General features: G+C 58.8%; 1 protein-coding gene across 2 annotated transcripts; it reads left to right on the forward strand.

The window, feature by feature from the left end:
* The first annotated feature begins 3,390 nt into the window (after nt 1–3,390).
* Nucleotides 3,391–24,167, forward strand: ACE (angiotensin I converting enzyme). Of its 2 annotated transcripts, XM_067714200.1 has the most exons (25): nt 3,391–4,180; nt 4,795–4,962; nt 5,576–5,669; nt 6,383–6,526; nt 6,946–7,137; nt 7,716–7,813; nt 8,192–8,364; nt 8,708–8,931; nt 9,278–9,422; nt 9,707–9,805; nt 10,061–10,183; nt 10,523–10,734; nt 11,353–11,489; nt 12,355–12,513; nt 12,785–12,872; nt 14,822–14,965; nt 15,120–15,311; nt 16,591–16,688; nt 16,874–17,046; nt 18,889–19,112; nt 19,407–19,551; nt 19,809–19,907; nt 22,116–22,238; nt 22,474–22,661; nt 22,829–24,167. In XM_067714200.1, the coding sequence occupies exons 1-25, from the start codon at nt 3,926–3,928 to the stop codon at nt 23,056–23,058; spliced, it is 3,927 nt and encodes a 1,308-aa protein (XP_067570301.1). In that variant the 5' UTR covers nt 3,391–3,925; the 3' UTR covers nt 23,059–24,167. The 2 variants fall into 2 exon arrangements, with proteins under 2 accessions (XP_067570301.1, XP_067570302.1); XM_067714201.1 differs by lacking the exons at nt 3,391–4,180; nt 4,795–4,962; nt 5,576–5,669; ... (7 more) ...; nt 10,061–10,183; nt 10,523–10,734 and adding an exon at nt 10,804–11,260.
* The last annotated feature ends 102 nt before the right edge of the window (nt 24,168–24,269 follow it).

A 24,269-nucleotide genomic window follows, 5' to 3' on the forward strand; every position in this document is an offset into this window, starting at 1 on the left:
GAGATGGGAAAGGGAAGGACCAGACTCAGCTAGACAAGAGTAATGTTGGGCAGTGGATTTATGGGTCCTCACTTTATTATGCTTCATAACTTACATATACATTAGATATCATATATACATACTACTTATATTCTATGTAACATATATTACATTATAAGAGGACACTTTAAAAAATGAAAGCCTGTCACCAATACCCAACAATTGCACTGGGTTCTCGTCTCAAGATAACCGGGTCCCTGCTCTGGCCGCCTGTCCACACTCAGCCTATTCTTGTCTCCCCCTGCCCCCGCCGCACTGGTGCCTTAGCTCTTCCTCAACTCAGGGAGCAACCCTTAGAGGGAGAATGGGTAAAAATGTCTATAGCTGTTTTACACATGAGGAAACTGAGGCTCAGAGAGGTTATTTTGCTCAGGTCATAAGGCTTGTAAGTGTGGCCCAGATTTTTCTGGCTCCCGATCCAGTGCTATCTCCCCTACACCTGGCTTTTGGAGTCCATGTGAGTTAATGCTGAATAAATATCGAAAGGCGAGGTTATCATTGGTTGAGGAGCTAGAGCTGCTCATGTTAGAGGCAGGACTTGATCTGGTCTTTGAGAGATGGGTAGGTTTTGGCTAAACAAAGAAGAGCAGGTGGGTATCCAGTGAGAGAACCACGGCTCCTCTGAAAACCAATCAATAATCGTGAGATTCCTGATGAACATAGAATGACAAAAGTCAACATTCGGGCGTATTTTTTAATAACAGCTTTATTGAGATATAATTCATGTGCTATAACATTCCCCCTTTTAAATTGTATGATTTGGTGGTTTTTAGTATATTTAGTATATTCAGAGTTGTGCAACTACTAATTTCAAAACATTTTCATCATCTCATAAAGAAACTCCATAGCATTGGCAGTCACTCCCATTCCCTCTCCCCCAAGCCTCTGGCAACCACTCATCTACTTTCTGTCTCTATGGGTTTGCCTATTCCAGACATTTCATGTAAATGGATTTATACAACATGTGGCCTTTCACTTAGCATCATGTTTTAGAGGCTTATCCATGCTGTAGCAAATAGTCAATTCTTCATTTCTTCTATGGCTGAATAATATTCTGTGGTATGAATACACCACATTTTGATTATCTCTTCATCAGTTGGTGGACATTTAGGTTATTTCCCATTTGGGGCTGTCATGCTTAGGAATGGAATTGCAGGGTCACATGGCATCTCTGTTTAAAGTTTTGAGGAACTGCCGATGTTTTTTCCAAAGTGGCTGTACTATTTTACAATCCCACCAGCAACGTATAAGTTCTCCAATTTCTCCGTATCCTCAACATTTGTTATCGTCTGTCTTTTTGACTTTAGGCCTCTTGGTGGGTGTGAAGTGGTATCTCACTGTGGTTTGATTTGCACTTCTGCGATGACTGATGGAGTTGAGCATCTTTTCATGTGTTTCTTGGTCAGGTCTCAATTTTATTCCATTGTTGGGCATATTTTCTAAGGGATATTTTTCTCAAACTGTGGTGACTTGTGACCTGTCCTCCCCTGGAAGAGAGGTGGAGAGATGGGGAGCTCTCCCAAGCAGACTGCATTTCCTTGGTGGGTCAGGCCTCTGGGGGGTCATAATTACATCCTCCTGCAGGATTCAGAGCCATCTCCATTGTTTTGATGGCAGCTGGGAGGTAGCTGACTGAACAAAGGACCTTATCTCTTTACTACCTCTCAAGGTTATTATAAATATCAAATAAGATCACTTACACAAAAGAATTCAGAAAGGTCTAAAATGCTATCCAGATGTAAGTTGTATTTACTTTTAGATTATCTTCCAGCCCCATTTAGCCTTTGCTCTTATGGTTTTCCAATGAGGCCGAGGCTGCTCCATGCTGAACCCAGATGCTCCATAGACAGCGTCACGAGGCCACCTTAGAGCTGAGGATGGGCCGTGGAGCAAAACCCCTGCCCTACCCGCCTCCCAGACACGGCGCTCGAGAGCTCTTCAGAGACAAGGCCCTGCTCAGACCTGCTCAAACCCTTCAGCTTTCCACGCTGTTTCTTTCCTGGTAGAAGAGAAGGGCTCCCCGGTCACAAGCTAAGCGCCAGGCTCTCTACCCCCTCTGCCCATCCTTCCGCTCCAGGACCCCTTCTTTGGGCCCTGAAGGGGTGCCACTCACAAAATCCCCCCCACCCATGCCTTAGCTGGTGGAGAGACTGCTCTCTCCCAGCAGACAGCAGCTCACTGTGCACACACGGCCCATTGCCCTCAAAGCCTGGAGAACACAGTTGTTAGAGCCACTCGAGAGCTGGCGAGTTCTGAGGAAGAGAGGCCAGGCTCACTGCATCGCCCTCAGCCGGGCCCCTGCCCTCGATGGGGCTGCTCTGATCACAGGTGTCCAGTTCGCCAGCCCTGAAGTGTCCGCTGGAGTGAAGGAAAGCCAGGGGCCCAGGACTCCTCTTCCTCCCCTCCCGCCTTCCCCCACACTGTTGAACAACAGCACTGACGATGCCCTGCTCCCCCTCCTAGGGCTGGGGCAGCCACCCTCCTCTTCTCCCCGCCTTCCTCCCTCACCCCCCCTTTCACACACCACCCTGGCACCATGTCATCTGGCAGCTCAGCACGGCCTCGGGCCACACAGCCTCCTGCACACACTCCGGAGAGCACAGCGAGCCCACGTGTCCCTCAGAGCCCCAGGCGCCATCCTGCACACAGATACCCAGGAGCCCAGGTGATTCCCAAGGTGCCCAAGCTGCGGATGGGTTGGGTCTCCTGAGCAGCTGTCACTGACTCCTTCCCTGCTCCCTCTGCCCAGCCTGTGCTTCCTCCGTCGCCCTGCCCACACCTTTGTCGGCGTCTGCTGGGGGTAGGTCCTCCCGCCTCTGGGGACAGACACCATGATGCTGAGGAGTTAGGGGCGAGCCCTCAGCCTCCCCAGCCGCCTCAAGAGGATGCCACTCTCCTTCCTCCCCCGTGCTTGTCACTTGGAGGAACGCGTGGTGAGACAGGGAAAGACTGATGGGGAGTGTGGAGACCTGGAGTGACTTGGAGCAAGCCATTCAACCTGAGTCTTCATGTCTTCCCCTGTTGAAGGAGAGGTTGCTGTCATCTCTGCGCTCATCTTTGTAGCTAGCTCTCAAAGTCGGCAAGTCTGTGACTGTTTCTGCCTGAGCGAATGACAGCTCCTGTGAAGAAAGCAGGTGTGCCAGTGCTCCTTTGGCTTTATTACCCGCCCCCTCCTCCCAGAACAGCTCCTCTATTCTTCCCCCCGCCTTCTGACAGCCCCCCTTCCCCAGTCCGCAGGTGAGCCGGGGGCTCTGAGCACCGCCCCAGGCGCCTGCGGAAGCTAAACTCTCCCCTACCCGCGCAGGCCACACCCTCTCCCCCCAGGGCCTCGTGAAGAAGCTGGACCGGGCGACCATCCTTAACCCTATCCGGCAGCACTAGCGGCACTGCGGACAGCTCCCCCACTTTGTCACTCCCGAGTCCAGAGAGCCCTGGGGCGGCGAGGCCGGGAGATTGAGCGTCAGAGACCGCTGGGCCCCGGGTCCCTGCGCCGAGGCTGTGAGATGGAAGGGGAGGGCACGCTGGCAGGCTGGGGTGTTCCAGCAAACTGCTGGGTCCCTCAGCTTCAGAGGTGTGTGTGTGCGTTAGGGGGCTTCTTTCTAGCCTCCCTTGTGAGAACCTGACCTAAGGCCCATCCGCCACCCCCGGGCTGCATCTCGCAGGGGGCCGCCTCGGGCCGGCGCCCTTGCCTGGGGCGGGCCAGGAAGCCTCGGTCCCCGCCCCGCTCCGTTAGGCCCGCGTAGCGGCCGGGGGACTTTGGAGCCGAGGAGGAAGCGCGGCGGGGCGGGGAGGTGAGGGTGTGTCGGAAGGCGGCGGCGGCTGTCGGGTTTTATAACCCGCGGGGCGGGCGCGGCGCGGGAGAAGAGGCTGCACCGCGCACCGCGCCATGGGGGCCGCGTCGGGCCGCCGGTGGCCGCGGCCGCCGCTGCTGTCGTTGCTGCTGCTGCTGCTGCCACCACCGCCGCCTGTGGTCCTGGCGCTCGACCCCGCGTTGCAGCCGGGGAACTTTTCCGCCGACGAGGCCGGTGCGCAGGTCTTCGCAAAGAGCTTCAATTCGAGCGCCGAGCAGGTGCTGTTCCACAGCACGGCCGCCAGCTGGGCGCACGACACCAACATCACCGAGGAAAACGCGCGGCGCCAGGTGGGCGCGCGGGCCCGGGGCGGGGGCGGGGCCCGGGCGCCCAATCACAGGCGGGCGGACGGGCGCTGGGGGGCGGGGAGTCATCGCCCCGCGTGCGCCCCCGGCCCCTGAGCGGTGGGGACCGGGCTGGGCCAGCCGGCCTCCCCGCTAACCCCCAACCCCAACGCCGTCCCAGCAAGACAGGCGGTCGGTTTCCTAGCACAGTGCTGGGCACATGCCCAGTAAGGAACCGAATGGATGAGGCTGGCCCCTCTGACCCCGAGTCCCCCCAGGTGGCAGCGCCTGGGGTTGACGACGGGCTGGGCCAGCGGCAGTCTTCGCTGAGGGTGCCCGCTCTGCTCTGGGTTCTCATCCTCTCCGACTGCAACGTACCCCTCTCTCACTGTGCCTGTCATCGCTCACCACAGTTCACACTCTTCCCCCGCCTCTCCTGGCCCCAGTTTCTGCTCCACCGCCTCCCTGAGGCAGACTCCCCCAGTTCTTCACCCCGAGGGCCCAGGAGGAGGGAGCCGTGCTCCCACAAGCCCCAGTCTCCTGAAGCCCTTGGCCTTCCTCCCCTCCCCCGCGCCACGGCTTCCCCTATTTACCCTCTCGTGCCCTCCTGGTACCCACAGGAGGAGGCAGCCCTAATCAGCCAGGAGTTTTCAGAGGTCTGGGGCCAGAAGGCCAAGGCTCTGTTCGACCCAATCTGGCAGCACTTCACCGACCCCACGCTGCGACGCATCATCAGTGCCGTGCGCACCCTGGGCCCTGCCAACCTGCCCCTGGAGGAGCGGCAGCAGGTGGGCCTGGTGGAGCGGTGGATGCAGAAGTGGCCTGGGTGCCCCCATTGCCCCGGAGGGGTGGGGCCTGGCAGGGAGGGACCCTGGGATCTCTACCGGCCCCGACTGTAGGGAAGCCCCGCAAACACAGAACGGATTCCTGAAGTACTGATCTTCCTTGGAGCTGGAGTGAGAGAAGTTCATTTCTATCAAAGCAAGTATTATGGAGCAGAAAGCAAAATTCAAATAAAGAGAAAAGGATGAAACAGGGGTTTTCAAACTTTCTCCATAGGTGGTTTGGTTTATGGGCTTCCTCAGAAAGATTGGGAAGGGCTGAGAAGGCATCAAGGTCAGAGAATGAGAGGGATTTGCCCTCGCTCAAGGTGGTGGCTGGGCTCAGAATTGAACCCTGATCCCTAATTCTCAGGACACTAGTTTCCCAGGCTGCTCCACTGGAAGTGGAATCCGTGCATTCATGCTCAGCTGTGCTCTGGGTGCCACAGCGTGGCCTTGCCCTAGCCACGTCCCCCTCTCCAGGCATCTCCCCTTTTCCTCCCAGCGGAAAGAGTAGAGGGCGCCAGATTACCTCCAAGGGCTGTTCATCGCTAACATTTTCTCAACTCTAACTCCCCAGTACAACTCTCTGCTAAGCAACATGTCCAGGATTTACTCCACGGCCAAGGTCTGCTTCCCCAACAAGACTGCCACCTGCTGGTCCCTGGACCCAGGTACTGCCCTGTGTCTACTCTCTCTGTCTTCGGGGGCTTCCTACCCTTCCCCATTGGCCTGCTGCACTCAGGAGGATGACGTGTTTTTGCAGAGAGAGTGGGTAAACCCAAAGGCATTAACCTCCAATTGGGACTGGACTGTCAGATGCCCCCAGACCCCTGCTCCTCCAGGCAAACTGATTTCTGGAATCTCCAGCCTCCAGCCCCCGCTCCACCCCCACATGCATGTGTGCTTTTTCCTCTCTCATCACAACCGGCTTTCCTCCTGGCTGCCTGGTTTTCCCTTTCATGGGTCCTCTCATTCCCCACAAGAGTCCTCCACAGGCCTTAGACCCCTCATGGCTTCCCTTGCAAACCTCCTCCTCTCCCCCCACAGCTCCCCCGCCCCGCCACGTACCAGGCAGCCTTGAGGTCAGCCACTCCGTCCAAGGAGCCATGAAGGGTCTGCCTATGTTTCAAGTTGTGGGTGTCCTCTTGGTGTCAGCCACCTTAGAATAATCATTTCCTGGGAACCAGGACCCTGCTTGGCTCCTTACTTTGTATAGCTCCCAGTGCCATCCTGTCCAGCTTGTAGGTTGCCCTTGACTTTGAGGGTATCATGATGCTGAGGAAGTAGGTGGAGATGGTGAGGACCGGTGTGGGAGCTCTGGTGAAGGCTACTGCTGACTTCAACGCAGAAGTCTCCAAACTGACCCTGCTCACCTGTGTCTCAGAGCTCACCAACATCCTGGCTGCGTCGCGAAGCTATGCCCTGCTACTCTATGCCTGGGAGGGCTGGCACAACGCTGTGGGCATCCCGCTGAAACCCCTGTACCAGAAGTTCACTGCCCTCAGCAACGCGGCCTACAAGCAGGATGGTGAGCATGGCCACCCTGTCCCTTTTGTGGGCGTTTCCCTCTCATCTTCTGTCTCCACTGAGCCCCGCCCCCTGAGGCAAGCAGAGCGGCTATTACAGTGACTCCATACACTGGTCCAAGGTCACACAGATAGTGGATGGTGGAATGGGCATTAGCCCCATCGCCCTCATGCTGCGCTCCTGGCACTCCTCCCAGCCCTAGGGCTCAACTTTGCCTCTCCTGCTCTCTAGGATCTGTTTAGCTGGAGTTGGAGCAACCCGTAGTTAGAAGATTGTAGAGCAGCAACCCCCAAGCTCTCCCTTCCAGCTAGCAGGCAGATACACTGGCCCTGAGCCGGGAGAACGGCCAGGTGGTAGCTGGGAGGCGGAGGTGCCAGAGCCTGGGGCCTGAGCTGCACCCCAACGCCACCCTCCGGCTAGGCTTCTCAGACACGGGGGCCTACTGGCGCTCCTGGTACGACTCCCCCACCTTCACGGAGGATCTGGAGCACCTGTACCATCAGTTAGAGCCCCTGTACCTGAACCTCCACGCCTACGTCCGCCGCGCACTGCACCGCCGATACGGGGACAGATTCATCAACCTCAGGGGACCCATCCCTGCTCACCTGCTGGGTAAGGACCTGGCCTTGCCACCACACATGTCCAGGGTCCTCCTCATCGTGTGTCACATTTCAGAGCCCCGCACTGCTCGATCCCCTGCACATGAGCCCATAAAGCAGGTGACCCTTCTCATGGTCACTACTGTTCCTACTTTTCACACGGGGACACTGAGGCTTAGGGTGCGCGAGTGACTTGGCAGAGGGCAGAAAACTATTAAAAGGCAGAGCCAGGAGTCACACTGGAGGCTTTAGCTCCAGGTCCAGTGGAGGAGGAGAAATAAGCCTAGTTTATGCCCCAGGAAGCCAGCCCTGTGGCCCTGCGTCAGGGTTGGGAGGCAGGGACCCTGGCACCGTCAGAAAGGACCCAGCAGCATCACCTGGGCTCACACTTGGCCTCTGCCAGCCCCAGGGAACGTGGAGCACTCGGGGGTGTGGGTAGGACTGATGTGTGAGCCAGCTGAGAGGGCAGTGGCCCTGCAGCACCCTGGGTCCAGACACCAGGCGCCCAGGGTGCCGTTCAGTGACACACATGGGGAAGCAGGCACTGGCTGGACTGGGAGCCAAGCTGTCTGGCTCCCCTCCTCTGTCTAGGGGACATGTGGGCCCAGAGCTGGGACAAAATCTACGACATGGTGGTGCCTTTCTCTGACAAGCCCAATCTTGACGTTACCAGTACTATGGTGCAGAAGGTAAGCTCGGAGTCAGGCCAGGTGGGGGCCACAGGAGTGAACAAGACATGAGGAGAGGGACGGGAAGGGACCTCAGTCCCTCCCTTTCTACAGAGCAGCAGCCTGGAGTGTGTGTCCAAGCCATGAGCTGGGGTCTGTGTCCTCGTCCTCGCTGAGCTGCCAATCCCTCCTCCGGGGCCCCTCGGGAGTGGGGGCTGTGAGCATCGGTCCATCCACTCTAGCCAGCAGGGGCCGGACATCTGGGAAGGGAGGCCCCAGAGCAGAGGTGCTTTTCATGAGCACGGAGCTGAGCTGGGTGGGGGACCACAGACGTGCCCCTGGGGCAGCCATGGCGGGCTCCAGCGGCTGGCCCCTGACCCGTGCGAACACCCCTACCAGGGATGGAACGCTACACACATGTTCCGGGTGGCAGAGGAGTTCTTCACCTCCCTAGGGCTCTTGCCCATGCCTCCTGAGTTCTGGGCAGAGTCCATGCTGGAGAAACCAAGCGACGGGCGTGAGGTGGTGTGCCACGCCTCCGCCTGGGATTTCTACAACAGGAAAGACTTCAGGTCTCGATTCAGGAGGAGGGTTCTGGGGCTCCCACAGGGCAGGCAGCCTGGGCACGGAGAAGCCAGTTCCCAGGCCCGCCTCTAACCCAGCCCCAGCACTGGCTGGGGGCGGGGTCCCTTCCCTGGGCAGCTTTGACAGGCAGTCAGCTCTGTACCTTGGAACGGAGGGAAAAGGCCAGAGTGTGGGCTGGGGCAGGGGAAAGTGTTTGCCTGTTTCCGCCCGCTCCTTCGAGCCCCGGGGCAGTGCCCGCCTGGCTCCTTTCCCTCAGGCGCCAGCCCCACTGTTCTCTGGTTCCTGCCCCACCCATCCTTCACCCTCACCCACGCCCTCTCCCCACCCCAGGATCAAGCAGTGCACGCAGGTCACTATGGACCAGCTGTCCACGGTGCACCACGAGATGGGCCACGTGCAGTACTACCTGCAGTACAAGGACCAACACGTCTCCCTGCGCCAAGGCGCCAACCCCGGCTTCCATGAGGCCATCGGGGATGTGATGGCACTCTCCGTCTCCACTCCTGCACATCTGCACAAAATTGGCCTGCTGGACCATGTCACCAACGACAAGGGTATGGGGGTGGGTGGAGAGAGCCCAGTGCAGCCGCCCCCCCCAGACCCCGCTGGATCCCACAGCAGGCCCGCACTTGTCCCCGCTCCCCTCTGCCCTTCTTGTTTCTGCCTCACTGCCCCATGTCAGGCAGGTTTGGGGATCCACCCAGACCCTCACAGCCCACCCTGAGTCCCAACTCCACTGCCCAAGCTCCCTCTTCCAAGCGGGGCCCCAGGGTCCCAAAGCCTGGCGCTCCCTTCTATGCGTCTGCCCAGCCTCACCTCCTGCTGGCTTCTCCCCAGGCCCACCCTGTCCCAGCTGGACTCCCCTCTCCCTCTGACCTCTCTCTTTTCATCTCCCCACAGAAAGCGACATCAATTACTTGTTAAAGATGGCACTGGAAAAAATTGCGTTCCTGCCCTTTGGCTACTTGGTGGACCAGTGGCGTTGGGGGGTCTTTAGTGGGCGTACCCCCCCTTCCCTCTACAACTATGACTGGTGGTATCTTCGGTGAGCAAAGCAGGACTGGGAAGGGCCTAATCCCAAACGGCCCTCCCCCCGCTCCCGGGCAACCTGCCTCCTGCCTCCCTCCTCTCTAATGATGCCTCCATCCTCTTCCGCAAGGCATTCTTTCCTGCCTAAAACTTCCTCCGTCAGGCAGTCTCTCCTGGTTCGCCAGGATGGGGAAGGTATGGCCCGTGGGAATGTCTGCTTAGCAGACTTTTCTGCAAAGGTAAAATCAGCCTGTGTACAACCCTTGGGTCCTAAGACAATTTAACCACATCCTCTTCCAGAACCAAGTATCAGGGGATCTGTCCTCCAGTTGTCCGAAACGAAACCCACTTTGACGCTGGAGCCAAGTTTCATGTCCCAAATGTGACACCATACATCAGGTACTATTGCCCCCACTTCCAGCACACCTTTAGTCCCCTTCCCCCTACTCTGGGACCCCCATTCCCAGGGCTTGTTCCCACACCCTTCTGGACCCCTCAACGGCCTGGAATTTGAGGGGGCCTCTCTCCTGAGCCAAGCTCGGTTCTCCCTTCTCCCCCAGGCAGCCCCTGGTCTGGCCTCTGCCCAGCGGAAGCTGGCTGGGACCTGGGCGAGGGGCCTCCACCATCCCCCTCATGCCCACCCTGTGCCTGCAGGTACTTCGTGAGTTTTGTCCTGCAGTTCCAGCTCCATCAAGCCCTGTGCAAGGAGGCGGGCCACCAGGGCCCGCTGCACCAGTGCGACATCTACCAGTCCACCCAGGCGGGGGCCAAGCTCCGGTGTGTGGGGCACAGGGAGGGCAGTGGGAAGTGAGGGGAGCGACCAGTGAAGGGCATGCCAGTGAGGGCACCACCACCAGACCAGTGGAGGGGGCCTTTCTCCCCTCCCCCTCCCTTTCTTTCTCTCGTCGAATGTTTATTGAGTGGGCCTCTTGGCTGGCATGGGGCAAAACATACGTTCCCCCCTTCACAGAGCTCCTAGGCCCTGGGTCTTAATGCTGCTGTTCTTGCCATCCAGTGGGGGCAGAAGTGGCCGGAGATGGGGCAGGTGGGCCAGGGCAGCGGTAGTGGCCCCTGGCCCGAGAGCCCTGTGCCCACTGTGCCCGCTCTGCCTGACAGGGCACTGCTGCAGGCAGGCTCCTCACGGCCCTGGCAGGAGGTGCTGAAGGACATGGTCGGCTCAGATTCCCTGGACGCTCAGCCGCTGCTCAACTACTTCCAGCCGGTCACACAGTGGCTACAAGAGCAGAACCGGCAGAATGGCGAGGTCCTGGGCTGGCCAGAATATCAGTGGCGCCCACCGATGCCCGACAATTACCCAGAGGGCATTGGTAAGGCCCGAGGGAGCCTGGGGCGGGGCGCTACCGCAGGTTCTCAGTTCCAGGCTCGGGACCAGGCCCCCGGTTCATGGTTCCCCATCAGCTTCTCCCAGCCGGGCCCTGGCGCCCTGCCTGGAGGGCCAGGCAGCCCCCTGAGCTGGTTGGCAGGGCCCTGGGGTGGGGTGGGCACATCTTTCCCAGCATCCTGGGGAGGGTATGCCCAGATCTGAGGCCCCGGCCGGGGGTTGGCTGGCAGGCACACTGCTCTATGAGGTCACGCTGAGGTCACACTGCAGGCTCCGCTCTTATAGGCCAGGGGGAGGGGCTGCAGGACTCTGCTCTCCTGCTGCCATGGGCCAAGGTTGGGCTGCTCCGGGACTGTCCCGCCTCCTCCTCCTCCTCCTGCTCTGCTGTGGGCGCCCCCTGCTGGCCCCTGGCCAGGGGACCACCGGCCAGGTGTCAGTCAGCCAGGGAACAGCCAGCAGCCAGACGACTACCCGCCACTCGACAACCAGCAGCCCGAAAACCCAGAGCCCAAGTGGGACCAGCTGGGGGCCGGGGCGGGGAGGCCGGGGCAGCAGTGGAAGGGCAGGGGGAGTCCTGTCTGTGTCTCTCTGCTCTGTCCCACAGACCTGGTGTCCGACGAGGCTGAGGCCAGCAGGTTTGTGGAGGAATATGACCGGAGATCCCGGGTGGTGTGGAACGAGTATGCCGAGGCCAGCTGGGATTATAATACCAACATCACCAAGGAGGGCAGCAAGATACTGGTAGGGGCCCCTGCACGCCCCCTTCCCCCCACCAGAGCTCGCGCACAGACTCAGCACACGTCTGCTCCTCCCCCGGGGGCCACCCTCTGAAACCCAAGGCACTGCAGGCCGCCCTTCCGCCCCCCGACGTCACCTCAGTGGGAACAGGCTGTCAGAATTTGTGAAGAATCCCAATGGCATATTGAAAAGCGTCCAATTTCAGGCACACACCCAGTGCCTAAACAAGTTGCCTTATCATTCACAACCAACCCGTTGTTGGTAACGGAATAATTTGTAGATAAATAAGTGATGCTAAAGTCAGTTTTTAAAAAGATTGAACGCTCCCGTTTGCCACCATTGAGAGGGCTGTGCGTCCCCTCCAACCCCCCTCCCCGCCTGTGTGGCTGAGCGCTGACTAACCAAGGTGAGCCGCAGAGGACTAACATTTCTTGAAGACCCACTGTGTGCCGGCCACTTTTCCTTGGCACTGGACATCTGTTGCCTCATTGATTCCTCAACAGCCTTGCAAAACCAGTGACCTTATTCGCATTTTACAGCTGGGACCCTGAGGCTCAGAGAGGCCACAGAGCAGATACCAGGCTGCATCTATCCTAACAGCCTTTAGGACACGGGGTGGGGTTTCCTTCTCTGCCGCTGCCATCAGATGTCTTGCTCGAAATGGCCATCTGTTGAGGGGCAGGTACTGCACACAGGATGTTATAGACAGTCCGGGTCGAAGAGGGTCTTCATAGGCAAAGGCAGCCACTTGGTGAAACCGGCCCCACCCTGACACCCTCAGTCCCTTTGGCTCCCCTCAAGGCGCCTCCTCCCAGGAGGCCTTTCTAGAGCTCCTGGGCCTCATGATACGGTTCCCCCGTGCCTTCAGCTGGAGAAGAACGTACAGATGGCAAACCACACTGTCAAGTACGGCACCTGGGCCAGGAAGTTTGACGTGACCAACTTCCAGAACGCCACCATGAAGCGGATGATAAAGAAGATTCAGGATCTACAGCGGGCGGCGCTGCCTGTCAGGGAGCTGGAGCAGGTGTGTGCCTCGTGGGGCGCATGGGGCGGAGGATCCAGGGTCAGGGGAGGGTCCTAGCTCGGGGGACAGCGTCTGGCCTTCATGCTGCTTCCCCTTCCTCGATTTGCCGTGTCGTGACATCTGGCACGTCAACACACACCTACAAACCTACTGAGAAGGCAGAGCTCTGGGAGCACCCGCCTCAGCTGCAGAGCCCAGGTCCACGATGGTGCCGGGGGCGGAGCAGGGAGCCCAGGGCTCAAGCTGGCCGCCCCTCTCCTTCCCCCTGCAGTACAACCAGATCCTGCTGGACATGGAGACCACTTACAGCGTGGCCTCTGTGTGCCATAGCAACGGCACTTGTCTGCAGCTCGAGCCTGGTGAGCACACGTGGGGAGTGAGAGGGAGGCCTGGGGAGGTCAGGGGTGCTGGCCGTGAAAGGGCGGAGTTCACGTCTGACTCACGGGGTCCGCGCGCCCGGGAGACTCACTTCCCTGTCTCCCACCGGTGGTGCTCCTCTGCCCCTGCTTAGAACCGACACCTCCTTCATCGCTGCCCTGGTCCCCTGCCCTGCCCTTGGCTCCGCCCATCTGCTCCCGCTGGGTCCCCTCTGTTCCTCCCTCCACTCCGCCCTTCAGAGCAGGTGTATCTCAAATTCATCTCTCAGGGGCTTGGACTCCCCAGTAGGGAGAGTAACTCTAGGCATCTCCCCTCTGCGCTCTTTCCTTGATCCGATCCACCTTCCCCATCTTCCCTGGCCCTTCCCTGGCCCCCTCCTCCACCCAGAAGTTGAAGCCTCAGCCAGCAGAAGCCACGTCCACGCCATTCCCACTTCACTCCCTCTGCCGCCACTCGTCACTGGAAGGAGTGGGCCAGCTCTGGCCTGTCCTCTTTCTCTCGCAGGAGACTGGCTGGTCCTTCTTACCTTCTCCTCTTTGAAGGAGCTCAGCCCCGACACCCCAGTACCTGCGCACAGATACACCCCCTCCCCTCTCTGACCCGTGCTTCCCAGGGTCGAGGAGCCAGACGCATAAACATTTTTCCTGAGGAGTCTCCACCCAGAAGCAGTCTCTTCCTGGCCCTCCGCCCAGCTCCCACATTAGAACAATGACAAACAGAAGGGGAAATGGAAAATAAACAGGAGAGAGAAACAGCTTTCCTGGGACAGGGTTTGGCCTGAGGGTTGTGTATGTGGGTAGGCACGCAAAGTGGGGGGAGGGGATGCGCATTTGTGTGCATTTATGGAGAAGAGCATTAAAGGGAGTATGGCCTTCACCCCCCATCGGTCAGCCCCTTAATCCAGGGCTGGGCCATCAGGTCACTGCCAGTAGTAAAAATAAGAAGCACCCACAAAAACAGAACACTCACATCAGCAGAGGACAAAATTCTCAAGATATGTTTCTTCCCCCAATAAAATTAACTTGAATGTACTTTGTCTGTGAAGAGTAGGTAGCGCATAGCATGTTTCAGGATAGAGCACAAGTCCATGAGGTGTGGATGCCCTCAGGCCTCCGTCTCAGGCCAGGCCGGGCAGGAAGGGGAGCCACCTTCAGAACCGACACGTGAGCTCACACCATCCTCATCCCAGCTCTGTGAGGTAGATGTGAGCTCCGTGTAATCCCTAAGCCAGGAGGCCACTCGTATAGTCACGGCTTTGACAGGACACAAACGCAAGATTTCTGGCTCCCTGATGATGCTTGAATGGATCTCTGTACTTTGCCTTCACAGCTGTTCTTTTATTAATCAGTCCAGTCACAATGTGGGAAAGATGCCCTGGGCCCTGTGGGGACGTGGGGATGAAGGAGGCACTGTCCCTGCCCAGGGGCGTCCTGCCCCTGGGCCGGCATAATCCCCATTTCATAGTCAGGGAAGGAGGGGTCCCGTGATTCACCCAAGGTGATTTCGAGGTCAGGAGGAAACCGAACAAGAACTCGGGTCTTTTGACCTCCAAGCCATTTCTCCCGGGGAGGTGGTGGGCAGGGAACGAGTTGGGAGCAGCGGCTCTGGGGTCTGGGCCCTTTGTGCCCCAGCTCAGCCACTTGCTGGCTGGGGAATGCAGCCGTGTCACCAAACCGCTTGCGTGGAAAGAGGGTCAAGGGCATCCCTCACAGGGCTGTTGCAGCCCTGCAGTTGCCTGAGATTGTGTACAGGAAGCGCTGAGCCCCGGGCCTGGCGCCCTGTAAGCCCCATGGAAAGGGCACCAGCCTGTCTCCAAGTTCCCTCGACTTGCTGCCTGTGCAGTCCCTTTCCAGTTTTATTTCACCTCTGAAGGAGGTGGGAGGTGAGCCAAGAGCTGGAGGCTTAAAGCCATCCAATCCCTCCCACCTAGATCTGACACATCTGATGGCCACATCCCGGAACTATGAAGAACTGCTGTGGGCATGGAAGGGCTGGCGAGACAAGGTGGGGAGATCCATCCTCCCATATTTCCCCCAATATGTGGAGCTCAGCAACAAGGCTGCCAGGCTCAATGGTGAGTCCTCTCTGCCAGTGTCACTGGCTGTCGGGTCCCAGACCCCCGCGAGGCCCTCAGAAAGGTCCTCTGAAACCCAAGAGGTGAGGGGGGAGGAGGCAGGGCGCTCAGGGGATGGTCAGGTGTTGAGAGCCTGGCTGTGTCCCCTCTGCAGGCTACAAGGACGGAGGGGACTCCTGGAGATCTATGTACGAGATGCCATTCCTGGAGTACGAGCTGGAGCACCTCTTCCAGGAGCTGCAGCCGCTCTACCTGAACCTGCACGCCTACGTGCGCCGGGCCCTGTATCGCTTCTACGGGTCCGAGCTCATCAACCTGGAGGGCCCCATCCCAGCCCACCTGCTGGGTGAGGGCAAGTGAGACAGTCAACAGTATGAGGGAGGGGGCAGCCCAGGGCTGGCCAGAGGGCAGAGGGCAGACTGGGAAGGGTCTGCAGATGACACCTGAGGCTGGGGAATGTTGCCAGGGCTGGAGTGGGGTCGGGGCTGGGGGTGGGGAGAAGAGCCCCCTCCCTGCATTTGGTGCCACGTTTGCTACAGATCCACGTTACACAGGTCATCAGGGATGGGGCAGTGGGCGGAGTTCATAGGCCTGTCGTGGGGAGACCACATCACCCGTCGCAGCTCCAGGCAGCATGAGGGAGAGGAGGGGGCCGTGAGTGGGAGCTGAGAAGGCCTCCCCAGGAGGTGGCATGTGAGCAGAGCCCTGAAAGATGAGAGGTTCTGACAGATGGAGAAAGTAGTCGTGGGGAGAGAAAGGCAGACACGACATTCAGGCAAAGGGAGCTGTGAGAGTGTAGATCCTCCTCAACTTTGGGCGCCTCATTCTCCAGGGGTTGTAAACTCAGATGCCCTGAACACTTGAAGCAGGCAGTGGAGGACAATAAGGGATGGTGGGGACTGCGGCAAAGTAGAGGCTACTGGGTTCCTGTCTCTGTCGGGCCATCGGGAACACGTTTCTGGGGGCTTCTTACTGTGAACAGAGAGGCCAGGCGGGGCCATGGACCATTGACAAATCAGAGGGAGACCACCCCCCGTCCAGCTTTGGGTCTAGCTCTGCTCAGCCTAGAGGGTCTTTGCAGCCCAAGAGACCAGCCATTTTTGGTCCCTCTGTTGTGAGACCAGAGAATATCAGCTCCATGGCGGAGAAACACAGACCCCGGGAGGGAACACAGGTGCCCGGCTGGCCCTGGGAGCTGGGGCTTAGAGCTGAGCCCCCAAGACGAGCAGAGCAGCCAGGCCCAGGCTCGCTCCCCCCTCCCATTCTCGCTTCTCACTCGCTCTGACTCTCACTGGTTTGCACTGTAGGCTCCACTTGATGTCAGCTCAAGCTTAGTCCCCTTTGGCTGTCAGAGCCTCTCCAAATGTATTTCTGCACCTTTCCACTCATTCTGAATAGCTTCCTTATCTCCACTCTTGCGGTGAATGCAGAGGCATCAGCCTCTCCAAAAGGAGGGTGGTTCTTGCCAGCTGACCTGTAAACTGACCTCAGGCGACAGGGAGGGGACAGAGCAGTGGCTGGTCAGATTATGATCAGTGTTCCCTCCCCCTGCATGACGGTGCTGAGCCTAAGATCTAACACCTGTCTCTCCTCTCTCCGCCATCTCTTCCTCTACCCGCCTCCAGGGAACATGTGGGCACAGAGCTGGTCCAACATCTATGACTTGGTAGTACCCTTCCCTTCAGCCCCCAGGATGGATGCCACAGAGGCCATGATAAAGCAGGTCCGCACCGACCCCCTCCTTGCACCCCTGCTCCTCCAGGGCACAGGGGAGGGGGACCCTGCCCAGGTGGGAGAGGGCCCTCTGATTCAAGACTCCCAGCTTGGCCCTCTCCCAGGGCCCTCCCACTGCGGCACACAGTCCATCCCCACAATCCCCAGCTTCGGCAGAGCTCCCTCTGCTTGCAGGGCTGGACACCCCAAAGGATGTTTAAGGAAGCAGACAATTTCTTCACCTCCCTGGGGCTGCTGCCCGTGCCCCCCGAGTTCTGGAGCAAGTCTATGCTGGAGAAGCCGACCGATGGGCGGGAGGTGGTGTGCCACGCCTCCGCCTGGGACTTCTTCAACGGCAAGGACTTCAGGTATGTCCGGGCTACAGGCCAGGGGGACCTGGTCCTGAGCCCAGAGGACAAGGAGACGAGTCAAGTACAGGCTCCGCTGCTGTCTCCTCAGCCAGAACAGGGGACGGAGGGTTAAGAGAGTTGGGCCTGGCCGCAGCTTGGCCACTGGCTTGTGGCAGGGTCTCCTCGAGTGCTGACCAGCTCTGTCAGCCCAGCGTTCAAGGTCCCAGTCCTGGGGGTGAGCCCCACGTGAGCTGCCAGCCTTCCCTCCCTCTCAGGCGGCCCCTGTGTACAGCTGGCCCTCTCCCTGAGTGCCTGTGCCTTAACACGGAGGCACATGGGGACGTGGGGGCTTTGCACAGATCCACTCTCACCACTGATGGGCTCAGAAGCTGTCTTCATTGGAGGACAGTGTTTCAGTTACCTACTGCTGCATAACAAACCAGCCCAAAACCTAGTGGTGTAAAACAACCATTTGCTTACGCTCATGATTTTATGGGCCAAGAATTCAGGCACAGTGGAAATGGCTTGTCCTGCTCTGCAGTGGTGGAGAGCTCCGCAGGGCTAGAGAGGGCTGGCGTGGCTCAGTGGGGCCGTCTATCTGGGGCTGTGCTTCCGGCTGTCTGTTCGGTTCCTCAGTTTTTCTCTGTGTGGCACGTGCTGGGGCAGGGACGTTCACGTTGGGCTCCTTCACTCACGTGCTGGGCACCTGGGCTGGCATGGCTGGAGCAGCTGGGGTTTGGTGGGACATCTCTCTCCAGGAAAGCTTGGACTTCCTCACAGTATGGCAGCCTTAGGTGGTCAGATTTTTTATTTTTTACCTGGAGGCTGGCATCCCCAGAGCAAAAGTAGAAGTAGCCAGATCTCTTAAAGACTAAGTCTAAAATTGGGACAGGTCACTTCTACCACATTTCATTGGCTAAAGCAAGTCACAAGGCCAACCCAGTTTCAAGAGAAGGTAAAGAAGATTCCACCTCTCGGGAGAAGTGGCAGAGATGATCTGCCACAGCTGATGAAGTGTCTCTTATGAGAAGAGTGGGCACAGAGATCCTGGAACAAAGCAGCCAGTTTCACTGGCTCACCTGGCCTTGGGTCCTTCCTTCAAAGGCACAAGGACCAGAGCTGTAGGGCTGGGCGCAGACAGAATCAAGGGGGTGAGGGCTCTTTGGGGATCTTCCTTGTATGGGGAGTCATAGCAGAAGGTGGACAGCTCCCAACCTCATTGTCACCAGGGTGCTGGGCAGCTCTTTCCCTAGAATGACAGACAAAGGGGGTCAACTGAGCTGAAGAGTTCTGGTTAGATCCAAGGGAGAATTGCTTTGGCTCACAAAAGATGGAAAGTGATGCAGCCTCTGGCTTGGACTGCTCAGCAGATATCCCTCTAGTCCTGGCCCTGAGAAATCCTGGGATGAATATCCTTGCTGGCATTGGGCACAAGGGATGCAGAAGAGCTCAGACGCTGTTGTTTCCTTCAGGAAGCCTAAGTCTTGGGAGAGACAAAGCACGTAATGAGGAACCACATGACTCACATGACCCAAGCCCTACACGGACCGTGACCGAGGGTCCCCATGCCTCTAGAGCACATACTTCGTACAGTTAGGAAGCCACACGGCTGTGTGGGCTGGAGTCAGTTGTTCAGGGAAGTTGGGGGCAGAGGAATAGTCTGGAGGACCAGACGTTCGGGGCTTCTAACCCCCAGATTCCCTCTATTTCCCCTTTCGGCTTTCCTTCCCATAATGCTGTGTTCCTTGCATAAAGCAGTCCTGTGGGTACGCTCTGCATCCAGTAAGGACAGAAGGTCCCTTTGCCCCAGGGATCCTCACTGCCCCCTTCCACACCGTCTCCCCACCCCCGTGTTCCCAGGATCAAGCAGTGCACCACTGTGAACATGGAGGACCTGGTGGTGGCCCACCACGAAATGGGCCACATACAGTATTTCATGCAGTACAAGGACTTGCCGGTGACCTTCCGGGAGGGTGCCAACCCTGGTTTTCACGAGGCCATTGGGGATGTGCTGGCCCTCTCAGTGTCTACCCCCAAGCACCTGCACAAGATCAACCTGCTGAGCAGTGGGGACGGCAGCTATGGTGAGAGAGGAACGGGGAGATCCTAGTGGGCAGAGGGGCCAAGAAGGGGCAAGCCTGGGAGGCGGAGAGAGGAGACTTCATAGCCCACAGGCAGAGCTGGGACAGAACAGTGGGGAACAAGAGGGGCAACCAGCAGGGAGAGTGGGAGGATGAAACCCATACCATCCCAAGAGGCAGGTCGCAGGACCCAGAGAGGTACAGCTCGCCCCGCCCGCTCCCCCCATCGCGCCCATCACAGCCCCACTGCTAGGAGGCAGGCCTGGATCTGATGCCAGGGCCCCCTTCCCTTGGCAGAGGAGGACATCAACTTTCTGATGAAGATGGCACTCGACAAGATCGCCTTTGTTCCCTTCAGCTATCTTGTGGACCAGTGGCGCTGGAGGGTGTTTGACGGAAGCATCACCAAGGAGAACTACAACCAGGAGTGGTGGAGCCTCAGGTTCTGGAATGCTGCTGTGGGCTGGGGGGGCCTCCGTGGCGGGGTGTTTGCACCTGTATCCGTGTGCACATGGTGCGTCTGCGTCTGTGGCGTCTAGGGGTGTGTGTGTGTGTGTGTAAGTGCCGTGATGCGCAGAGGCACAGCACACAGGAGTCTGGAGCGCCCAGTGCAGGTGCCATACTTCAAATCGAAAACACCAACTCTCCCGGCTTGATTCTTCCCAAACCCTCCCTCTAATGTGTCTTCCTCCCCAACAGGCTGAAGTACCAGGGCCTCTGTCCCCCAGTGGCCAGGTCTCAAGGCGACTTTGACCCAGGGGCCAAGTTCCACATTCCTTCAAGCGTGCCATATATCAGGTAACAGGAAAGGGAGGAGGGTGCCGTGAGGGGCAGCGCCTCCGCTCAGCGTTCGGGCTGCCCTTGCTGCTGCCCCCCGGCAGCTACCGTCAGGGCGACCTGGGCACCCGGCTGCATGGCCCACTGTGTCTAGGCCACTCACCTGTGACCGGGCCACTCACCTGTGACCAAGGCTGGCCGTTGTTTCACTCTTGTGATGTGACAAGAGCCTGCACCCTCTTGACAGCTGAAAACAAAAACTTCACTATAACTGGCTAATGCTTATAAGACCTTTGTTAGTTAACATTAACCATGACCCACGGCCGGATCATGACCTGAGCACTGTTTTTTTATTTTTACAAGATTGTGATTCCCTTACTATATACTGAACGTATTTCCTCTGATATAACTTAAGTTGTACCTGGAATACCTTCTATCCACTAGAAGTAGGATTAGAGACCCAGCTAGATTGGGAGTCTGTATTATTAGGGGCATGGGGTCATAGGCTGGGGCCCAGACAGAACTGGGTTCAAATCTCGTCTCCACAACTCTGTTTCCTTGAGTAAATTCCTCAGTCTCTGTAAGCATCATTTTCCTCAGCTGTGGAATCCTATTTCACAGGATCATTGCAAGAGCTAACTTCTTATCACACTGTCGAATACATAGCATGTTTGGGAACTGGTGGCCATAACCCACCATTATTAAGTTACTGACTTTTTTTTTCTCTTTTAAAAAATTTATTTATTTTTGGTTAGGTTGGGTTTTTGTTGCTGCGCGCGGGCTTTCTCTAGTTGCGGTACACGGGCTTCTCATTGCGGTGGCTTCCCTTGCTGCAGAGCATGGCCTCTAGGCGCACGGGCTTCAGTGGTTGTGGCACACGGGCTCAGTAGTTGTGGCTCGCGGGCTCTAGAGCGCAGGCTTAGTAGCTGTGGCGCACGGGCTTAGTTGCTCCGCGGCATGTGGGATCTTCCCAGACCAGGGCTCAAACCCATGTCCCCTGCAATGGCAGGCGGATTCTTAACCACTGCACCACCAGGGAAGTCCCTAAGTCACTGTCTTAAATGAAATACAGAAACATAGCCGCGTTGTGAGTCATGCAGCCATAGCGTGAATGCACCCAGCGCAGCCCCTTTCCCTCCATGTGCTGCAGGGGAGCACTTGCTGGGGACTAGGAAGGGTGATTAGAGGATCTGGAGCCCTTCCCAGAGGTAGGGATCTGGGGACACCTCAGGGTAGAGGGCTGGGGGCCCCTGGGCTGCAAGTAGCCCAGGCCACCCGTGAGGGCACCCCAGCCCTTGCCTCCTGTGCTCCCCGGAAGGCAGTGAGGGAGGGCTTATGCCCACTGTGCCCAGTCCTCCACCCCAGCACCTGGCACAACGTCAGCACATAGTCAAGACCTAATAAGTAAGCATAGGGTGGGTGAATTCTGTCCCCGAGTCCAGGAAGAAAGAGAAAGCCTGCTCAGATGCTCCAGAGAGCATAGGTGGGCAGGGAGCCAAGGAGACTCAAGGGCGCAGCACAGGCCTGACCCGGCCAGTGTGCCAGGATGACCCGCAGGGAGGGCCTCCGCCCGCCTTCCCGAAGGATTTCTGAGCTTCCAAGCTGGCACTCACTTTCACACAGAAGCCAGGCCCATGTGATGGTTAGCTTCCGAGCTTAGCACAGATAATTCTCTAGGCGGGGGTGCGCAGAGGGATGCACTCCAAATTCTGACCAGCAGCCTTGGCGAAGCACTTTAGGAAATGCCAGGAAAGTCAGTGACACACGGCTTGTGCCCAGCCTTCAAAGCGGGGGGCCTGCCCTGCTGGTTCAGGACATTCACAACCTCCCCAGGCTCGGAGAGGCGACCCCCACCTGGACCGGCAGACTTCTGCAGGGAATTCCTGCTGCCAAATTTGGGATAAAGGAGGTCCTTCGGGCTGGCCTCCCTGCCTCGTCAGAGAGGTGACCCCTTGGGCAACACCCGGCCTCTCCATGCACGTAGCCCAGGGACGGAGACCTCGCTGCGTCCAGAGCAGCCTGCCACGTCCGTCCGTGAAGGGCTCTGCCAGTGCCCCTGCCCCTCCTCGCCCACGAGGGACGCCCAGAGGCGCTCAGAGTAGGCCCTGCTGACAAGTGCAGGCAGCCGCGGGGGCGTGGGCGGGAGGTGCCGGGGCGGAGGCAGTGGTGGCCGGGGGCGGTGACGCCGCCCCTCCGCCCTGGTCCCAGGCCTCGCCTGTCCTCCCGCAGGTATTTCGTCAGCTTCGTCATCCAGTTCCAGTTCCACGAGGCGCTGTGTCAGGCGGCGGGCCACAAGGGCCCCCTGCACAAGTGCGACATCTACCAGTCCCAGGAGGCCGGGAAGCGCCTGGCGTGAGTCTCCTCTGGTGTCCCCCTGCCTGCTGTCCACCCTCTGACCTACTTCCCAGGGCCTGAGGAGCCCCTCCCCCAGCCCGCCCCCGACCTGCCCTGCGCGGGCCTCTCAGGCCGAGGGAAGCTGGCGCGGGGAGGTGGGGTGCAGAGAGAACCCGTACGAGGCTGGGGCAGACGGGCAGGGAGCCCCGAGGCCTGTCCCTCTGACTCGGTCCCCTTCCCGGGGCTCCCCCAGCGACGCCATGAAGCTGGGCTTCAGTCGGCCGTGGCCCGAAGCCATGCGGCTCATCACGGGCCAGCCCAAGATGTCGGCCGCTGCCATGATGACCTACTTCAAGCCGCTGCTGGACTGGCTCGTGACCGAGAACACGCGGCACGGGGAGAAGCTGGGCTGGCCGCAGTACAACTGGATGCCAAACTCAGGTACCGCCACCCACCCCCCTCGGCCCCAGGCCGCCCTGGGGCTCGCGCAGGGCCAGGCCCCCCCAGGTTCAGGCAGGTGGGAGGTCGACCTCCGGGCGGGCGCGGGTGGGAAGCCAGCCCGCGGCCCGGGACCGGCCCAGCGCCCGCTCTCCTTCCTCCCTTCCCAGCTCGCTCGGAAGCCTCCTTCCCGGGCTCCGGCCGTGTCAGCTTCCTGGGCCTGAACCTGGAGGAGCAGCAGGCCCGCGTGGGCCAGTGGGTGCTGCTCTTCCTGGGCGTCGCCCTGCTGGTGGCCACCCTGGGCCTCGCCTACCGGCTCTTCAGCATCCGCCACCACAGCCTTCACCACCCCCACAGCGGGTCCCAGTTTGGCTCCGAGGTGGAGCTCAGACACTCCTGAGATGAGGGCTGGGCGGGCCTGCCGGGGAATGCGCCACCGGGAGACCCAGGGACCGGGAAGGCCCGGGGATGGGCTGACGACCCGCCACTGCTCTCAAGGCTCACCCCAGACCTCCTCCCCCTCCCCCTCCCCCTCCCGCCCCTCCTCCCCCTCCCGCCCCTCCCGCCCCTCCTCCCCCCTCCTCCAGTCCTCTGGACCACGAACCACCTTGGCCCCCTGGCCCCTGGGGACCAGGCCACCTAACATGGAACCCCCTCCCCATCTCTCTCTGAATTCAATTAAAGGTCCTGCCCTCCCCATCTGTGTCCATGTCCCTCACAGGGAAGCCAGGGACAGGGGAAGCTCTCTCACCTCCTGACAGTCAAGGGGTCACTTCTCGGGGGTCTTCATCCTCCTCCAAGAAGAGGCTGGAAAATACCCAGAGCTCTGGCCCCAGCACCCCCCAGCGCCCATCCCAGTCTCCCCTTCAGCCGGGGCAGCTGGCCCCTGTCCTGCCATGGCAGGCAGCCCCTGCCAGGCCTGGACACCAACTCAGGAGGGCTCTGGACAGCAAAGAGGAAGCAGACATTCTGGGCTTCTGGAGCCCTGCCCCAGCTGTTCCATAAATGGCTAAGTCCCCCAGATGGAAGGCTCCGGGCTGCCCTCTGGTTCCCTCGGGAGGGCGCCTTGCATGCTGAGGCTGTAGAACTGGCCAACTGACCCCGGCGTCACCTCAGGCGCCTGCCTGCCCCAGTTCCATTTCCACTCGAAACAGTGGACAGAGCCACCAGAGTATTGCCCACAGGGCCCGGGGTCAGGACCCGTCACCCCAGCTAGGCAGTAGCTGGTGCCCACGCAGGGACTGACTGCTAGGGGACACCCCTGCCCATCCCCCCAGCACATGCCCTCACCCTGAGCCTTCCTTGGAAGGCCATTATGGGTTTGAGGGAGTATCATTTTGAGAGACATTTAAAAATCTCTTATCTACATGTTTATTGTAGAAAATCTAGAAAACACAGAATAGTATAAAGAAAATAAAAGCCCTTTATGTCAACACAGAGATAAGCACTGTTGACATTTGGTGTATATCTTTCCAGCCTTTTTTTCTCAGCACATATTTTAAGTGGAGTCACACTGTATTTACAGTTGTATAACCTTTTTTCCAGTTAACATGACTAGACCTATTTTTTTAGATATTTAAATGCCAAACCTAGAAACTGTCCAAAGCCTGG

Source organism: Pseudorca crassidens, chromosome 19, assembly GCF_039906515.1.
Source record: "Pseudorca crassidens isolate mPseCra1 chromosome 19, mPseCra1.hap1, whole genome shotgun sequence".
In the NCBI taxonomy this organism is placed as follows: Eukaryota; Metazoa; Chordata; class Mammalia; order Artiodactyla; family Delphinidae; genus Pseudorca; species Pseudorca crassidens.